The sequence below is a fragment of the Macaca nemestrina genome, chromosome 9 (genome assembly GCF_043159975.1).
Source record: "Macaca nemestrina isolate mMacNem1 chromosome 9, mMacNem.hap1, whole genome shotgun sequence".
Taxonomy (NCBI): Eukaryota; Metazoa; Chordata; class Mammalia; order Primates; family Cercopithecidae; genus Macaca; species Macaca nemestrina.
Window position 1 is genome coordinate 1381212 of NC_092133.1, and position 17122 is coordinate 1398333.

Sequence of the window (17122 nt, forward strand, 5' to 3'; positions counted from 1 at the left end):
GAGAAGATGAAATGACACGGGCGGAAGGGGAGGTGCTTCGTGGTCATGTGGAAACCTGTAGTCCCGTGCACCTTCATTCCTGGATCCAGCTGTTAATGAAAAGTAGCACCCTCCATCCCGTCCAGAAACACTCTTGAAACCCGGACAGTTTAGCTAGAGCCAGCCATAATTTCTTTTTTTTTTTTTTTGAGATGGAGTCTTCCTCTGCCTCCCAGGCTGGAGTGCAGTAGCATGATCTCGGCTCACTGCAACCTCCGCCTCCCAGGTTCAAGCAATTCTCCTGCCTCAGCCTCCCCAGTAGCTGGGACTACAGGTGCCTGCCACCACGCCCAGCTAATTTTTGTATTTTTAGTAGAGACGAGGTTTCACCATGTTGGCGAGGCTGGTCTTGATCTCCTGACCTCGTGATCCGCTCGCCTGGGCCTCCCAAAGTGCTGGGATTACAGGTGTGAACCACTAGGGGCCGGCGTGATTTCACCTTTTTAAGGAAACAACATATATGGAGAAACGACTACCCACTTAGGGGAGTTACATTTTATTTTTGTGAAGATCACAATAAGAAATGTTTTCAGGCCGGACACGATGGCTCATGCCTGTAATCTCAGCACTTTGGGAGGCCACGGTGGGAGGATCACTTGTGGCCAGGAGTTTGTGACCAGACTGGGCAACCCAGTCTCTACAAAAAATTAAAAAAAAAAAAAAAAAAAAAAGTGGTGTGGTGGCACACACCTGTAGTTCCAGCTGTGTGGGAGGCTGAGGCAAGAGGATCGCTTGAACCTAGGATTTTGAGGCTGCAGTGAGCTATGATTGTGCCACTGAATGTCAACCTGGGTGACAGAGCGAGACCCTGTCTCAAAAAAAACGTTTTCGTACGTACCCAACTATCGTACCAGTCAGGAAGCTGAAGGCACAACCAGTACCTTCCCAGGAGCGTGGGGAGGCCAACCTCCCGGGCAGAGCAAGGAGAGAATGGGGAGTGGCGTGGGTGGTGCCGTGGGCAGCAGCGAAAGGGATGGAAGATTTCAGCGCAATGCTGTTTCTAACAAGGTTCAGCATTCCACTATCTCTTTTCACAAATAAAACGTTTACCAACAATTTGAGCCTGTTCCCTCTTGCTTGTTATTGTTGCCTCAGGTTTTTGTTTCACATTTTTCATGCTAAATTAATTTTTGTAGTCAGTAGTTAATTGTTTGTACGAGAATGTTTTGCCCTTTTCTGTTCTCAGTTTTTACCCAGGCAGATCACATCCATTGGTAACCTTTTGGCAAGCATTCTTGGGTGAGCCTCCCAACGTAGGAACAAATAAGTGTTCATTTTGATCTGATTATTGAGTGGCTATAAAGCTGGTGCGGCATGTGGTGGTTTTAGGACCTTCCTCTGGGGCAGCAACTGCTGCTACCCTGCCGAGAAGTTTGCTGCCCGTGGCATTGCCACTTCCATGAAGGAAATCTGTCTTCTCTTTTCATGTCTTTGTTCTGAAATTCTGCTGTGGTATTTCTGAGTGTGGGTTGGTTTGGCTATGCTGCCTGGCACTGGCCGTCTCTTCTCACCTGAGATAGCAAGGTTCCCGGCCATCTGTCCTCCTGTGGCACCTCTGCACCCTGACGGAATTCTTGTTCTGGGATCTCCTAAAAGGGAGTACCCACTCAGTGTCTTGTCCATCTCTCAAACTGCGCTTCCCAATGTTGGCCTCTGTGTTCTGGGTTTACGATCTTCCAGTTTACTAGCTCTCTGTCCGTCCAATTAGTTTGTTTCATCGATTGAGTTTTTAAATGAAACTGCATTGGTCTATATTTCTAATTTTCTTTTTTGTGTTCATTTGTTCTTATTTCTTCCAGTTTTTGTTTTATAATGTTTTTAATGTTCATTGCTGTTTTCTTTCTTTATCTACCATGAGAATCCTAAGCACATCTATTTATTTATTTTATTTATTTTTTGAGGTAGGGTCTCAGTCTGTCACCCAGGCTGGAGTGCAGTGGTGTGATCTTGGCTCACTGCAGCCTTTGCCTCCCAGATTCAAGCAATCCTCCCACCTCAGTCCCTCAAGTAGCTGAGACTGCAGGCATGTGCCACCATGCTGGGCTAATTTTTGTATTTTTTGTAGAGACGGGGTTTTAGCATGTTGCCTAGGCTGGTCTCGAACTCCTGAGCTCAAGCCATCCACCCGCCTCGGCCTCCCAAAGTGCTAGGATTACAGGCGTGAGCCACTGCCAGGCCTGAGCCACTGCCTGGCCTAGACACACTTATTTTAAACTGTGCTCTATTATTTTCTGGGCTGAATTTACCAGTTGATGCCTGATATTGTTATCTGTCTTCTTGGAGTCCTGTGTTTTGAAATCTAGGCTTGCAGGCTTCTGCAAAGGGGGTTATGTTCTGTTTCCCTGGGTATTCACTGTGTGTCATGCTCTGGCAGGAGCCTCCGTCCAGCCTTTTGGGGTCATGCTTGGGTGCTTGCCTGGCCTTCCCGTTGGGAGCTGTAGATCCAGTCCTGGAGCCAGCAAGAGGCTGGGCCGAGGGCTGTCCTCGTCTCCATCCCCAGATATCGCTGCAGAAGTTGTATGTTTTTCCACATTCCTTTCATGGAAGTGAAACTGCCTTAGAAAATTATAACTGAGGAAATTATGATAGTGAAAGAGATCAGACCTAACCGACTCCATCTTGCTTCTAACTTAAGCTGTCCTTGTTCATTCCTGGGTGTAGGCCGAACTAACGTTGAGAAGGAACTCTGAAACAAAATGGGTAACAGCCCTTTCCCGAAAATACCCGCTTCTTGCCCAGGGACCCGTCTGTCTTTGCAGGACTGACAAATTAGCTACAGTATTAGAAATTACAGGTTAGGGGTCCTGCGACTCTGGCTCCAAGAGTCTAAACCTCCCCAAATTGCTCCTGGGTATAACATCATTATTGTAAAACCCTAGATCAGACCTTGAGATATTTTGCAAACCCAGCACTCCATAGATCAGCTGACACCACCCAGACCCGTAATCTGGCTCCACCGGTTCTGGCGCCCACCCGGGAGTAGAAAACAGCAAGGAAACCTCACTTCAGCCCCCTATGATTCCATCTCCAACCTGACCAGTCAGCACTCCACATGTCCCAAAGCCCCACCCTCCGAATTAGCTTTAAAACTCTGATCCCAGAATGTGCGGGGAGACTGATTGAGTAATAGTAAAACTCCAGTCTCCTGCACAGCCGGCTCTGCTGTGACTCTTTCTCCATTGCAATTCCCCTGTCTTGATAAATTGGCTCTGTCTAGGCAGCAGGCAAGGTGAACCCATAGGGCAGTTACAGAGGCAAGAGACTTACTCCAGCCCTGGTTTTCAGCGATGCTCTTGGCTGTTCTCCACTCCTCTCAGGCACTTTCTGCCCCTCACTCTTCAGGGACAGCCTTCCCAAGCACCTTTCCCTGTTTCTGGGACCAGAGCCCCCACAGGCCCAAAGTCTGGGTCCTGTGAGCTGCTGTGTGTTTCCGATTCATTTTTGGTCTATGGACTGTTGTTGGTTTTTAAATTTGTCTTTTAAAAATTATCTATCATAGGCCAAGCATGATGATGGCTCACACCTGTAATCCCAGTGCTTTGGGAGGCTGAGGCGGGCAGATCACCTGAGGTCAGGTGTTTGGACCAGCCTGACCAACATGGCGAAACCCCCGTCTCCACTAAAAATACAAAAATTATCTGAGCATGGTGGTGCATACCTGTAGTTCCAGGTACTCGGGAGGCTGAGGCAGGAGAATTGCTTGAACCTGGTAAGCAAAGGTTGCAGTGAGCTGAGAGCGTGCCACTGCACTCCAGCCTGGGTGACAAAGCGAGACTCCATCTCAAAAAAATTTTAAAAATAAAAATTAAAAAAATAAAAATTACCTATTGTAGCCATGGGTGGGGAGAATTGTGGGAGGGCCTCTGTATTAGTTTGTTTTTATGCTGCTGATAAAGACATACCCGGCCGGGCGCGGTGGCTCAAGCCTGTAATCCCAGCACTTTGGGAGGCCGAGACGGGCGGATCATGAGGTCAGGAGATCGAGACCATCCTGGCTAACACGGTGAAACCCCGTCTCTACTAAAAAAATACAAAAAACTAGCCGGGCGACGTGGCGGGCGCCTGTAGTCCCAGCTACTCGGGAGGCTGAGGCAGGAGAATGGCGTAAACCCGGGAGGCGGAGCTTGCAGTGAGCTGAGATCCGGCCACTGCACTCTAGCCTGGGCAGCAGAGTGAGACTCCGTCTCAAAATAAATAAATAAATAAATAAATAAAAGACATACCCAAGACTGGAAAGAAAAAGAGGTTTAATGGACTTATAGTTCCACATGGCCGGGGAGGCCTCACAAGCATAGTGGAAGGTAAGGAGGAGCAAGTCACATCTTAAATGGAGGGCAGCAGGCAAAAAGAGAGAGAGCTTGTGCAGGGGACTCACCGTTTTAAAACCATCAGATTTCGCCGGGCGCGGTGGCTCAAGCCTGTAATCCCAGCACTTTGGGAGGCCGAGGCGGGTGGATCACGAGGTCAGGAGATCGAGACCATCCTGGCTAACATGGTGAAACCCCGTCTCTACTAAAAATACAAAAAACTAGCCGGGCGTGGTGGCGGGCGCCTGTAGTCCCAGCTACTCGGAGGCTGAGGCGGGAGAATGGCGTGAACCCGGGAGGTGGAGCTTGCAGTGAGCCGAGATCGCGCCACTGCACTCCAGCCTGGGCGACAGAGCGAGACTCCGTCTCAAAAAAAATAAATAAATAAAAAATAAATAAATAAATAAAACCATCAGATTTCGTGAGACGTGTTCACTATCACGAGAACAGCCTGGGAAAGACCTGCCCCCATGATTCAGTTACCTCCCGCTGGGTCCTTCCCGTAACGCATGAGAATTCAAGATGAGATTTGAGTGGAGACATAGCCAAACCGTATCAGTCTCTAAGCTTGAACTTGCAATACCATCTTGCCTGGAGAAAGTAATATTTTCCAAAACAGGAAATAAAACAGTTTTACTCTGCTTTAGTTTTTTATGTAATACCTTATTGTGAAGCTGCCATAAATTATGTGTGATGTTTTTCCAATAATTAATATTCTTCTACATTGTAAACCAAAAACAAAATTCTAAGTCCCCCAACCAACTGAATGAACCCGTCTTCTCAGTCAAGGGGATTCCAAAGAAACCTGAAAAACTAGGTCAGACCATTACAAGCAGTGAAGGATTGGGCATGCTTCATGATACTACTCTCCTTTTTGGGGGTTAGGCAAAGTCACCAGCATTAACATTAAAATAGAGATCTTGGCTGGGTGAGGTGGCTCACGCCCGTAATCCCAGCACTTTGGGAGGCCAAGGCAGGCAGATCACTTGAGGTCAAGAGATCGAGACTAGCCTGGCCAACAAGGGGAAACCCCATCACTACTAATAGTACAAAAATTAGCTGGGCGCGCACCTATAATTCCTGCCACTTGGGAGTCTGAGGCACAAGAATTACTTGAACCCAGCAGATGAGGTTGTAGTGAGCCGACAATGCACTACTGCACTCCAGCCTGGTGACAGAGTGAAACTGTGTCTCAAAAATAAAAATAAAAGAGATCTTAAGACTGACAGAATAGACTGTAGCAATAAGATACCAACTCCAACTGACTGGCATGATATCACATGGCAGATAAAGAAGGAAAGCAAGATAATTACCCCCAAATTTGTTTCTTTTCCATAACTTGAAATGGTCCTGCAAAGCTGTGTTCTGTGGGGCAGAGATTTGTATCTGTAAAGAATCTGTAACATAACTAGATCTTTACCCTTCCAGGCCTTCCCAATCCTGAAGAGATGAACTGAAAGTCTAGCATCTTTTAAAGATCAACACAGGAAACCGTGTTAGTCCATTTTCACGCTGCTAATAAAGACATACCAGCCGAGTACCGTGGCTCATGCCTGTAATCCCAGCACTTTGTGAAGCCAAGGCAGGCGGATCACGAGGTCAGGAGATTGAGACCATCCTGGCTAACACGGTGAAATCCCATCTCTACTAAAAATACAAAAAAAATAGCCGGGTGTGGTGGCAGACACCTGTAGTCCCAGCTACTTGGGAGACTGAGGCAGGAGAGTGGCATGAACCTGGGAGGCGGAGCTTGCAGTGAGCCGAGGTCGTGCCACTGCACTCCAGCCAGGGCAACAGAGCGAGACTCTGTCTAAAAAAAAAAAAAAAAAAAAAAAAAGACATACCAAAGACTGGGTGATTTACAAAAGAAAGAGGTTTCATTGGACTTACAGTTCCACCTGGCTGGGGAAGCCTCACAATCATGGCGGAAGGCAAGGAGGAGCAAGTTGAGTCTTACCTGGATGGCAGCAGGCAAGAACTTGTGCAGGGAACTCCTCTTTTTTTTTTTTTTTTTTTTTTTTTTGAGACGGACTCTCGCTCTGTCATCCAGGCTGGAGTGCAGTGGCATGATCTCGGCTCACTGCAAGCTCTGTCTCCCGGGTTCAAGCCATTCTGCTCCAGCCTCCCGAGTTGTTGAGACTACAGGTGCCCGCCACCACGCCTGGCTAATTTTTTATATTTTTTAGTAGAGACAGGGTTTCACCATGTTAGCCAGGGTGGTCTTGATCTCCTGACCTCGTGATCCACCTGCCTTGGCCTCCCAAAGTGCTAGGGTTACAGATGTGAACCAGTGCGCCTGGCTGGGGAACTCCTCGTTTTAAAACCATCAGCTCTCATGAGACTTATTCACTGTCATGAGAACAGCACGGGAAAGACTTGTTCCCATGGTTTGATTACCTCCCACCGGGTCCCTCCCACAACACATGGGAGTTCAACTTAAGATTTGGGTGGGAACACAGCCAAACCATATCAGAAATGTCAGAATTTACCATCAATTGTCTCTAATGGTAGCCACCAATGAGACTTCATCTACTAATGAGAACCTTGGTCTCCACAACCCTTTATCTTAACCCAGACACTCCTTTCTGTTGATTCATTCCAGGTCTTTAGATAATAATTATTTCAACCTATTGTCAATCAGAAAATCTTTGAATCCACCTATGACCTGTAAGCTTACTCTCCTGCATCTCTCCCCATCCCACTTTCAGTCGTCCTATCTTTCTGACCAAACCAATGTATACCTCACATGCACTGATTGATGTCTTATGTTCCTGTAAAATGTATAAAACCAACTTGCAACCCAACCCCCTTGGGCACATCTCAGGGTCTCTTGAGACTGCCTTGGGCCATAGTCACTCGTATTTAGCTCAGAAATAAACCTCTTGAAGTATTTGACAGAACTTGATTCTTTGTCAACAACATCAAAAGAAAGGCAGTCTTTTTTTTTAAATGTAAAATATACTTTATAGAAAGTTGAATGTAAGGACAATACACATTTCTATATAAGTTTACAGATTTCAAAATGGCCTAAAATTGTTTTTTGGAAGATGTTCAAAATGCTGCTGGCAGCTGATTCCATTTCTGCTGTGCTGTGCCTGCTAAACCAATCATCATATACAATGTGACAACTGAAATACATTGCTCTTCTTTGAAAAGAGTTCAGACTGCAAAGTGAAGATGACCTCTGTTTCCTCATGTAGGTCTTCTGAGAGCACAACAGGACTGGGATTGTGCCGGGAAGATGTGGAATGGTGTGGAAAGACAAGCTGCAGCCTTCAGGCTGCCATGGAAAAGCTGGGGGTGTGTTCTGTGGCCCATCAGGAGGGGGTGTGTGATGAATTATTAACGGATTTCTCAGATGAGCCAAAGTGGTGAACTTGTCTCAGTACCCAGGGAGACTCAGCCTCATCCCCAGCTCTTGGCCTCCACTTTCCCAGCTGCTGTGGTTGGAGTGGGTCCCCGGAATTCATCTGTTGGAAATTTGGTCCAGGTGTGGGGGTATTGGGAGGTGGGGTCTTTAAGGTGTGGTTAGGCCATTAAGAGATTCAGGCTGCTCTTTAGGGACTGGGCTAATTCTTGAGGGAGTGAGTGGGTTCCCACTCTCTCCGGACAGCATTAATTTCCACAAGGTTGGGTTATTATAACATGAGGCCATCACTCATGTTTTGTCCCACTCCCTCTTCCACTTTCCTTCCGTGTCATGATGCAGGACAAAAGCACCACCAGAAGCTGTTGCCATGCTCTTGGGCTTCCCAGCCTTCAAAACTGTGAGTGAAGTAAACATCTTTCCTGTATAAAGCATAACCCAGTCTCAGGTATTCTTTATAGCAACAGAAAATGGACTTAGACAGTGGTCTTGAGACTTGGGTGCAAAATGGTTTATCTTCATCCATCACCCCATCCCAAGCCAATTTCATTGCCTGTAAGCCTCTAATCCCCATTCACCCCACCTTCTATCTTAATTCTTTAACTTGAATTCATGTACCTAACATATAGACAGGTTTTGGGGATTCAGACATTGACATCTGTGAGGGCCATTATTCTGTCTACCACAATTAGATCAGCACATCTCTTGGAAAGGAACTATCTATTGGAGGAAATACATTGATGAGGTGCCAGGGTGGGCAACAGTGTGTGAACATTGGTGTTGGCCTAGGCCAGTGAGAACGCTAGGGATGGAGTCTTAAGCCAGCCAGTGATGGCCCTATTCAGTCCATACAGTTAAGAGAGATCAAGGATGAGTGACCAGGAAGCCAAGGGCAAGCGCCCCAGTAATAATCATGATTCCTGGCCCATTTCCAGACTTGAGCCAGGTTTTGGACCCAGAATGCATTGTGCAAGGAGAAATTGATTTGGTGGAAAATTACATGGTAAGTCTATTGTAAGGGGGAGGAAGAATTCCCAAGAGGTTCAACGAAAACTAAGCAACTGAAAAAGTCATTATTTCAGGAAGGACAAGCAGTAGGACAGGAAGTAATCAGTACACGGAATGAAAGGGTGGTGAGTCCCACTCAGGGCAGCACTCAGACCAGGGAAGAGACGCCCTCTTGCCCTGGGCTTTGTGTTTTAGAGGGGCCTGCATTTCACAGACACAGAACCAGGTGTCTGTTCTTTTTGGTTTCGTAAAACACTCTGGGATTGAGTAAGTGATCAAATGTGATCGGGAGAGGGACGCATGAACCAAACCGGCCCCTGGGCCAAAGAGAATGGGGCTGAGACATGCACATGTTCGTGGAGAGAGGAGAGAACCACGACCTCCATACCAGGACACTGGAGGAAGAACAGTGGCCACTGCAGATCACCCCAAGTGGGTGTCAGGCAGGAGGGCTTCCCGATCAGGGTGCCGCCTCCCCCTGCTGGGTGGTATGGTCCTGGGAAGGGCTTAGTAATTCCAGGGCTTCTCAGATGCTGGCAACATTTTACTTCCTGTGCTGGTAGTTACACTGGCATGTTTCCATTGTGAAATTTGGTTGAGATGCATGCCCATTACCTGTGTAGTTTCCCACAGGTATGCTATGCAAGAGTTTATACACATCCTTAGGAGAAAATGTCAGGGAATTTTACTTTGTTCTTAGGCTAAGAAAGGATTTCTTAAACAAGATATAAAAATACCATAAAAATAAATATTGATAAATTCACTATACTAGAAATACTCCTGTTCATCAGAAAGATACCACAGAGAAAATTAAGTCAGCCAAAAACTGAGAGAAGGTATTGGCGATTCTTATATCCAGTGAAGATCAGTTCCAAAATCTATAATCCGATAAAGGTAGCATTCCTGTGATTCAATAGGGAAAATATAGATACACATTTACAGTAATAGATAAAAAGATATAAACCAATAGCTCACAGTAGAGGAGAAATAAATGGCCAATAAAAATATAAAAGATGTTTCACTTTACTAGCTGTCAGAGAAATGCAATTTGATCCAAGATTGTATTTCAGATGAATGAGTCTTAACACTCACTCAGCTGGCACCAGCAAAGCAGCTGCCGTGTGTTGGTGAGCTGGTGAAGCCCACGGAACCCGCTGCCGTGAGAGGGCGTTTGTCAGTATCTTGGGAGCATCTGGGGACTCCTGTGCAGGGTTGAATTCTCAAGTGCAACAGCCCCACAATTCCCCCTTTGGACTCTTCGGTAGAGAAACAGATGGAGGCATGCGCCAGGACACAGGTGCCAAAATGTGCCCTGCAGGATCATGCATTTAAGCAAAAGCACTGGAAAGGCCAGGACAAGAGAAAGCACAAATACATCACAGTGAAGCCAAACAAGGAAGCATATTATAACCTCAAAATGAATGAACAATAGTTGCTCGCAACAATGAGAAAAAGTCTTAGAAACAGCTCTTTCCAGAAAAAAAAAAAGTGGGAGACCTCATACAGTATGGCACATTTTTACGAGGTTTATAAAGCCAAGAAAAACTAGATGGCACATTGCATGTGTGAATTATAAAATTCTAAAACAAGAAAAAATTCCAGGAACGTCCCACAATCCAGGCTGGGGAGGAGGCAGGTAGGGGATGGTGGGGGGTGTGCAGGGTGGGTGCTATTGCCGAACGTGTCCTCCACTTTCATGCTGATTAAAGGTAAACACAGCCCGTCGCCACAGTGGTGAGGGCAGATTGTGATTAGTCATAGCTGTGGCAATGGAGAAGAGTCCAGCATGACCTGACTCAGCTTGAATCTGCACAGCAGTGACGGGGGGTTTTAAAGGGACAGGGAGGGGTGGGGGTCTGCTGGGGCTCAGGAGAGCCGGGGAGGTGAAAACTTAGAGTGGGAAGTGGGTGGGTCCACAGGAGACCTGTCTATAATAGGTTTGTTGACTGCGGTTATGGAAGTGAGGCCCCACCCTGCAGAGGCTGGGGCATAGGGCCGTATTCTCAGGGGTTGCTGGAGCCAACAAGAGATCCTTTTGGCAGCTTAAGATTTCTCAGGCAGGCATTTGAGGGACTAGGTCACCCTAGGGATGCAGCCTGGAGTTCTTAGAAATGAAGTTGGCGTCTGTTCAGTCCTTCGTGGGCCATGTTGAGGCCTGGTGGAGCAGAGGGCCTGGAGGAGCCTGGCTTGTGTGGAGTCAAGGGCAGACTTGATGTTCTAACCCCTGGCTCCTCAGAGTGTGACTATATTTGGAAATAGGGCTCCCTGTCCCCAGGAAGGCCAAGTCCTTGCCGCCATTGTGATTTCTTACAGTCCTGGAGCATCTGGCTGTCCTCACCCTCTGCTGGAATCTGTAAATTATTGGTCCACCTTATCTGTCCCATCTTACAATAAATGACATCTCCATACCCTGCCATGGCCTTGGGGTGGGTGCAGTGCACCTCACCGTCCTGGGACTGGCTTGTCGTGTGGTTTGTTTGGCCAATGGGATGTCAGGTGGGAGGGAGCAGAGAGGCCCAACTGGAGAGTGGGATGGAACATGGTGAGGCCCGACTGGTCAAAGGGATGTTGGGGGGATGCCAGCAAGGTGGGCCCTGTATGCCCTCCGACAGCTACCCTCTTGTACCTTTGCATGTTCATGGGAGGCACATGGCGACCTGCTTGTCCCAGAAGAATGAGACACCCATGGAATAGATGTGAGCTGCATCTGTGGCCCAGAGCCAAGGCTGACCAAGCCCAGCCAAGCCCAGCCAATCCCAGCCCACCTGCAGAGTGAGAGATAAATGCTTGGCGTTCATGTTACTAACTTTGGGGTGGTTATGTAGAATTACATTGAGACTAGCCAACTGGAGTCACGTCACCCTCCACATAGCCTGCTGGGACAATGTCTCAGATGACCCAAGGCCAACTCCCCAGAGGGTCCCCAAACTAGTCCCAGGCCAACATGTGCCTTCTGTAAACAGAGCCACTTAACTCACTCTCTGGTCTGTAACCTCTTTAAAAATTCCATCTAAGGGCCAGGAATGGTGGCTTACACCTGTAATCCCAGCACTTTGGGAGGCTGAGGTGTACAGATGGCTTGAGTTCAGAAGTTTGAGACCAGCCTGGCCAAGATAGTGAAACCCCATCTCTACTAAAAGTACGAAAAATTAGCTGGGTGTGGTGGCAGGCACCTGTAATCCCAGCTACTGCTGAGGCAGGAGAATCGCTTGAACCTGGGAAGTGGAGGTTGCAGTGAGCCTAGATCGTGCCATTACACTCCAGCCAGGGCGACAATGTGAGACTCCATCCCAAAAAAAAAAAAAAAAAAAAAAAAAAAAAAAAAAAAAAAGGCCGGGCACGGTGGCTCAAGCCGGTAATCCCAGCACTTTGGGAGGCCGAGATGGGCAGATCGCGAGGTCAGGAGATCGGGACCATCCTGGCTAACGTGGTGAAACCACGTCTCTACTAAAAAAATACAAAAAAACTAGCCAGTGAGGTGGCGGGCACCTGTAGTCCCAGCTACTTGGGAGGCTGAGGCAGGATAATGGTGTAAACCCAGGAAGCAGAACTTGCAGTGAGCCGAGATCCGGCCCCTGCACTCCAGCCTGGGCAACAGAGTGAGACTCTGTCTCAAAAAACCAAACCAAAACAAACAAACACAAAAACACAAAAAAATCCATCTAAGGTGCAATAGATCAGTTTTATATTATGTAAATTATGCCTCAATAGAGATGACAAAAGGAAGGGGGGGGGGGAAACCCTTGGCCACAAGCTATTGTGAAGACAAAATACCAAGATTTTTATTCAATGTGCAGTAAATTTATACCATCCCCACACTCCTACTTTAGGATGAATCCCTCAGCCCCTGCATTCCCACAGCTGTCTACAGTCCATTCCGCTCTCACCCCAGCCCTAGGGGAGCACGGCCTCTACACATTTGCCTGGACAATGGGGTGCACACTTTAGGTAAATAGAGTCAGGCAATATGTCGTCTTTTCATCTGGCTTTATGTAGAATAATTTTGAGGTCCATCCATGTAGTAGAAGTCATCAGTATTTCATTCCTTTTTATTGCTGAATACTATTCTATTGTAAGGATATACTATTTGTTTATCTGTTCACCAGATGATGGACATTTGGATTGTCTACAGTATAGGGCTATGAAATCATGCTGCTATGAATAATCATGCACCTATCTTTGAGGCACGTATTTTATTTTTCTTGGGTAGATTCCTGGTAGTGAAATTACTGGGTCATCTGGTAAGATTATGCTTAAATTTAAAATAAATTAACTGTTTTCCAATGTGGCTGTATCATGGCCAGACGTGGTGGCTCAAGCCTGTAATCCCAGCACTTTGGGAGGCCGAGGTGGGCGGATCACCTGAAGTCAGGATTTCGAGACCAGCCTGGCCAACGTGGTGAAACCCGTCTCTACTAAAAATACAAAAATTAGCTGAGTGTGATGACGAGCGCCTGTAATCCCAGCTACCTGGGAGGCTGAGGCAGGAGAATTGCTTTAACCCAGGACGCGGAGGTTGCAGTGAACCAAGATCACGCCACTGCACTCCAGCCTGGGTGAGAAGAGGGAAACTCCATCTCAAAACAAAACAAAACAAAAAACAAATTAGCTGCATCACTTTAGCAAAATATGAACTCCAGTTCTGCCACATCCAACCCTTGGCAGTGTCTGGTTTTTTTTTTTTTTTAATTATGGCAATCCTAATAAGTGTGTAGTTGTATCTCATGGAGGTTTAAATTTTTATTTACTTTTTCAGAGGTAGCAACAGTGGGCAGGAAGAAGAAAAAATAAACTAAAAGCAATTTTAAAAATTTTATTTGCCCAGTAACTCATAATGTTTATCACATTTTACATGTGTATTAGCCATGTAGCCATTTGTATGTCTTATTTGGTGAAATGTTCTTCTTTCCTTTTTTTTTCTTGAGACAAGGTCTCGCTCTGTTGCCCAGGCTGGAGTACAGTGGCACGATCTTGGCTCACTGCAACCTCCGCCTCCCAGGTTCAAGCAATTCTCCTGCCTCAGCCTCCCAAGTAGCTGGGATTACAGGCGCGCACCACCACGCCTGGTTAATTTGTGTATTTTTAGTAGAGACGGGTTTTCCTATGTTGGCCAGGCTCGTCTCGAACTCCTGACCTCAAGTGATCTGCCCGCCTTGGCCTCCCAAAGTGCTGGGATTATAAGCGTGAGCCACCAAACCTAGCTTTTCAAGTCTTTTACCTACCTTTTTATTAGGTTGTTTTCTTTCTCTCTCTCTCTCTCTCTCTTTTTTTTTTTTTTTTTTTTTTTGAGACATAATTTCCCTCTGTCGTCCAGGCTGGAGTGCAGTGGCGTGATCTTGACTCACTGCAACCTCTGCCTCCCGGGTTAAAGTGATTCTCCTGTCTCAGCCTCCCAAGTAGCTAGGACTACAGGCACCCGCCACCACGCCTGGCTAATTTTTGTATTTAAGTAGAGACTGGGTTTCACCATATTGGCCAGGCTGGTCTTGAACTCCTGACCTTGTGATCTGCCTGCCTTGGCCTCCCAAAGTGCTGGGATTACAGGCATGAGCCATTGCGCCCAGCACCCCCCCCCTTTTTTTTTTTTTTGAGACAGAGTCTCGCAGGCTGGAGTGCCTTGGTGTGATTTCACCTCACTGCAACCTTTGCCTCCCGGGTTTAAGCGATTCTCCTGCTGCAGCCTCCCGAGTAGCCGGAACTACAGGTACGCGCCACCACGCCCAGCTAATTTTTGTATTTTTAGCAGAGACGGGGTTTTACCATGTTGGTCAGGATGGTCTTGATCTCCTGACCTTGTGATCTGCCCACCTTGGCCTCATTTTTTAATTTTTTAGACAGTGTCTCACTCTGTTATCCAGGCTGGAGTGCGGTGGTGCAATCCTGACTCACTGTAGCCTTGACCTCCTGGGCTCAGGTGATCCTCTAACCTCAGCCTCCCAAACTACAGGCACATACCACCACACCATGCAAAGTGTGTGTAGAGTTATCACTGTGTTGCCAGGCTGGTCTTGAACTCCTGAGCTCAAGCGATCTGCCCGGCCAAGAGTCCTATATGTTCTGGGTATAAGTCCTACACCAGAAATACGATTTCCAATCTTTCCCCTTGTCTGTTTTCGTAACTGTATATTTTTGAGCGCCAAAGTTTTTAACTTTAGTGAAGACCAACGAATGAATTTTATGTCTGGTTCGTGCTTTTGGTGTCACACGTGATAATAACTCTTGGCCTAACTGGAGGTCATAGAGATTTTCCCCTGTGTTTACCTCTAGAAATTTTACAGTGTTAGCTCCTACATTGAGGCCTCTGATGCAGTCTGAGTTACTTATGTAAGGGTCCAGGTTTATTGTTCTCGTACAAATTTTCAGTTGTCTCAGTACCTTCAGTTTTCTTTGGGAAGGAGTTGTAAATTACAAATTCAGTTTCTTTTATAGATAAATTATATTTTTCAAATAGTTTCTCCGTTTAATTTGAGTTACAAATGTAATGTACTGGTACATTTTCACAATATCTTAATCTTTTAAGTATCTTTTTTTTTTTTTTTTTGAGATACAGTCTCACTCTGTTGCCAGGCTGGAGTGCAGTGGCGCGATCTCGGCTCACTGCAACCTCTGCCTCCCAGCCCAGGTTCAAGTGATTCTCCTAATTTTTGTAGTTTTAGAGGCGGGGTTTCATTATGTTGGCCAGGATGGTCTCAGTCTCTTGACCTTGTGATCCACCAGCCTTTGCCTCCCAAATGCTAGGATTACAGGCATGAGCCCCTGCGCCCAGCCTCTGTTAAGTATCTTTAGGCTCTGTAGTGATCACCTCTTCTTCCTTTCTCATATTCTCATTCCTCTTTCTCCTTATTCTGTAATCCCAGGGCATTATACATGTTAATGACTTTTTAAAGGATCAGTGGTTTGCTTTGTTGAGTTTCCTGATCTTTTAGACAGGATCTCACTGTTGCCCAAGCTGGAGTGCAGTGGTCCAATCATGGTTCACTGCAGCCTCAACCTTCCAGTCTCAAGGGATCCTCCCGCCTCAGCCTCCCGAGTAGCTGGGACCACAGGTGCATGCCACCACGCCTGGCTAAATTTTTTTATCCTTATTTTTTGTAGAGGTTGGGTCTCACTATATTGCCTAGGCTGGTCTTAGACTTCTGGGCTCAAGCAATCCTCCCACCTCAGCCTCCCAAAGTGTTCGGGTGACAAGCGTGAGTCACCGTGCCTGGCCTTATTTTTTTTTAACTTTTTATAGCTCATCTTTACTCTCTTCTCCCATGAACATAACTTCCCATCTCTGCTACATTGGCTTATAATAGTGATTTTTAAGGTATGTAATTTATTTTTTAAATTTATTTTTTACAATTTATTTTCTTTTTTTCTTTTTTCTTTTTTTTTTTTTTTTTTTGAGACAGAATCTTGCTCTGTCGCCCAGGCTGGAGTGCAGTGGCACCATCTCGGCTCACTGCAAGCTCCGCCTCCCAGGTTCACACCATTCTCCTGCCTCAGCCTCCCGAGTAGCTGGGACTACAGGCGCCCACCGCCATGCCCGGCTAATTTTTTGCAATTTTAGTAGAGACGAGGTTTCACCGTGTTAGCCAGGATGGTCTCGATCTCCTGACCTCGTGATCCGCCCGTCTCGGCCTCCCAAAGTGCTGGGATTACAGGCGTGAGCCACCGCCCGGCCACAATTTATTTTCTTTTTAATTGACAAATAAAAATGATATCTACTTATGGCATGCAACAAGATGCTTCAGAATATGTATACATTGTGGAATGGTTTTTTTAGCTTCTTAAGACAGAACCTATTTTTTAACATCTCTTATTTTTCTCGTATAGGCATTTAAAACTAGCTGCATCTCATACATTTTATTAGTTTGGTTTTTATAATCATTCCATTTAAATATTTTTTAATTTCCCGGTGATTCATTATTTGATAATGCATTATTGTTTAATTTCCAAATGTTGGAGTATCTTTTATAATTGATGCTTAATTTCATTGTATTCAGACAACACATTATATATTATTATTTCAATCCTTAGAGATTTATTGAAAATTTTCTTTTTGTTTCAGGATATGACTTATCCTGTTTAATATTTCTTGCACACTTAAAAATAATGTATAATATGCAGTTATTGGTTATTGTGTTCTATAGATGTCGATTAGGCCAAGTTGCTTAAAAGTGCTACCCAAACTTCTATATCCTTAGTCATTGTATGTGCGTGTACTCGTTCTATCAGTTCCTGAGGTGCAAGAGTTAAACTCTGCTACCATGACTGTGGTTTGTCTGCTTTTCTCTCTGGTTGTCAAATTTTGCTTTATATAGTTTGAAGTTTTCTTATTAGGCACATACACATTTGGGATTGTTAGGTATTGTTTTTTGTGCTATTTATTTATTTTACTTTAAGTTCTGGGATACAT

The 17122-nt window shown here is 46.0% G+C and overlaps 1 protein-coding gene across 1 annotated transcript in view; it reads left to right on the forward strand.

Annotated features, from left to right (window-relative positions):
- Positions 1-17122, forward strand: part of LOC105470988 (serine/threonine-protein kinase 32C) — a 128286-nt gene that overhangs the window by 490 nt on the left and 110674 nt on the right. Inside the window, exons 2-3 of the mRNA XM_071068907.1 lie at positions 7547-7646; positions 8056-8113. Coding sequence (XP_070925008.1) covers positions 7632-7646; positions 8056-8113 — 73 coding nt within the window. The 5' untranslated portion in view covers positions 7547-7631. The remainder of the gene's footprint in view (positions 1-7546; positions 7647-8055; positions 8114-17122) is intronic.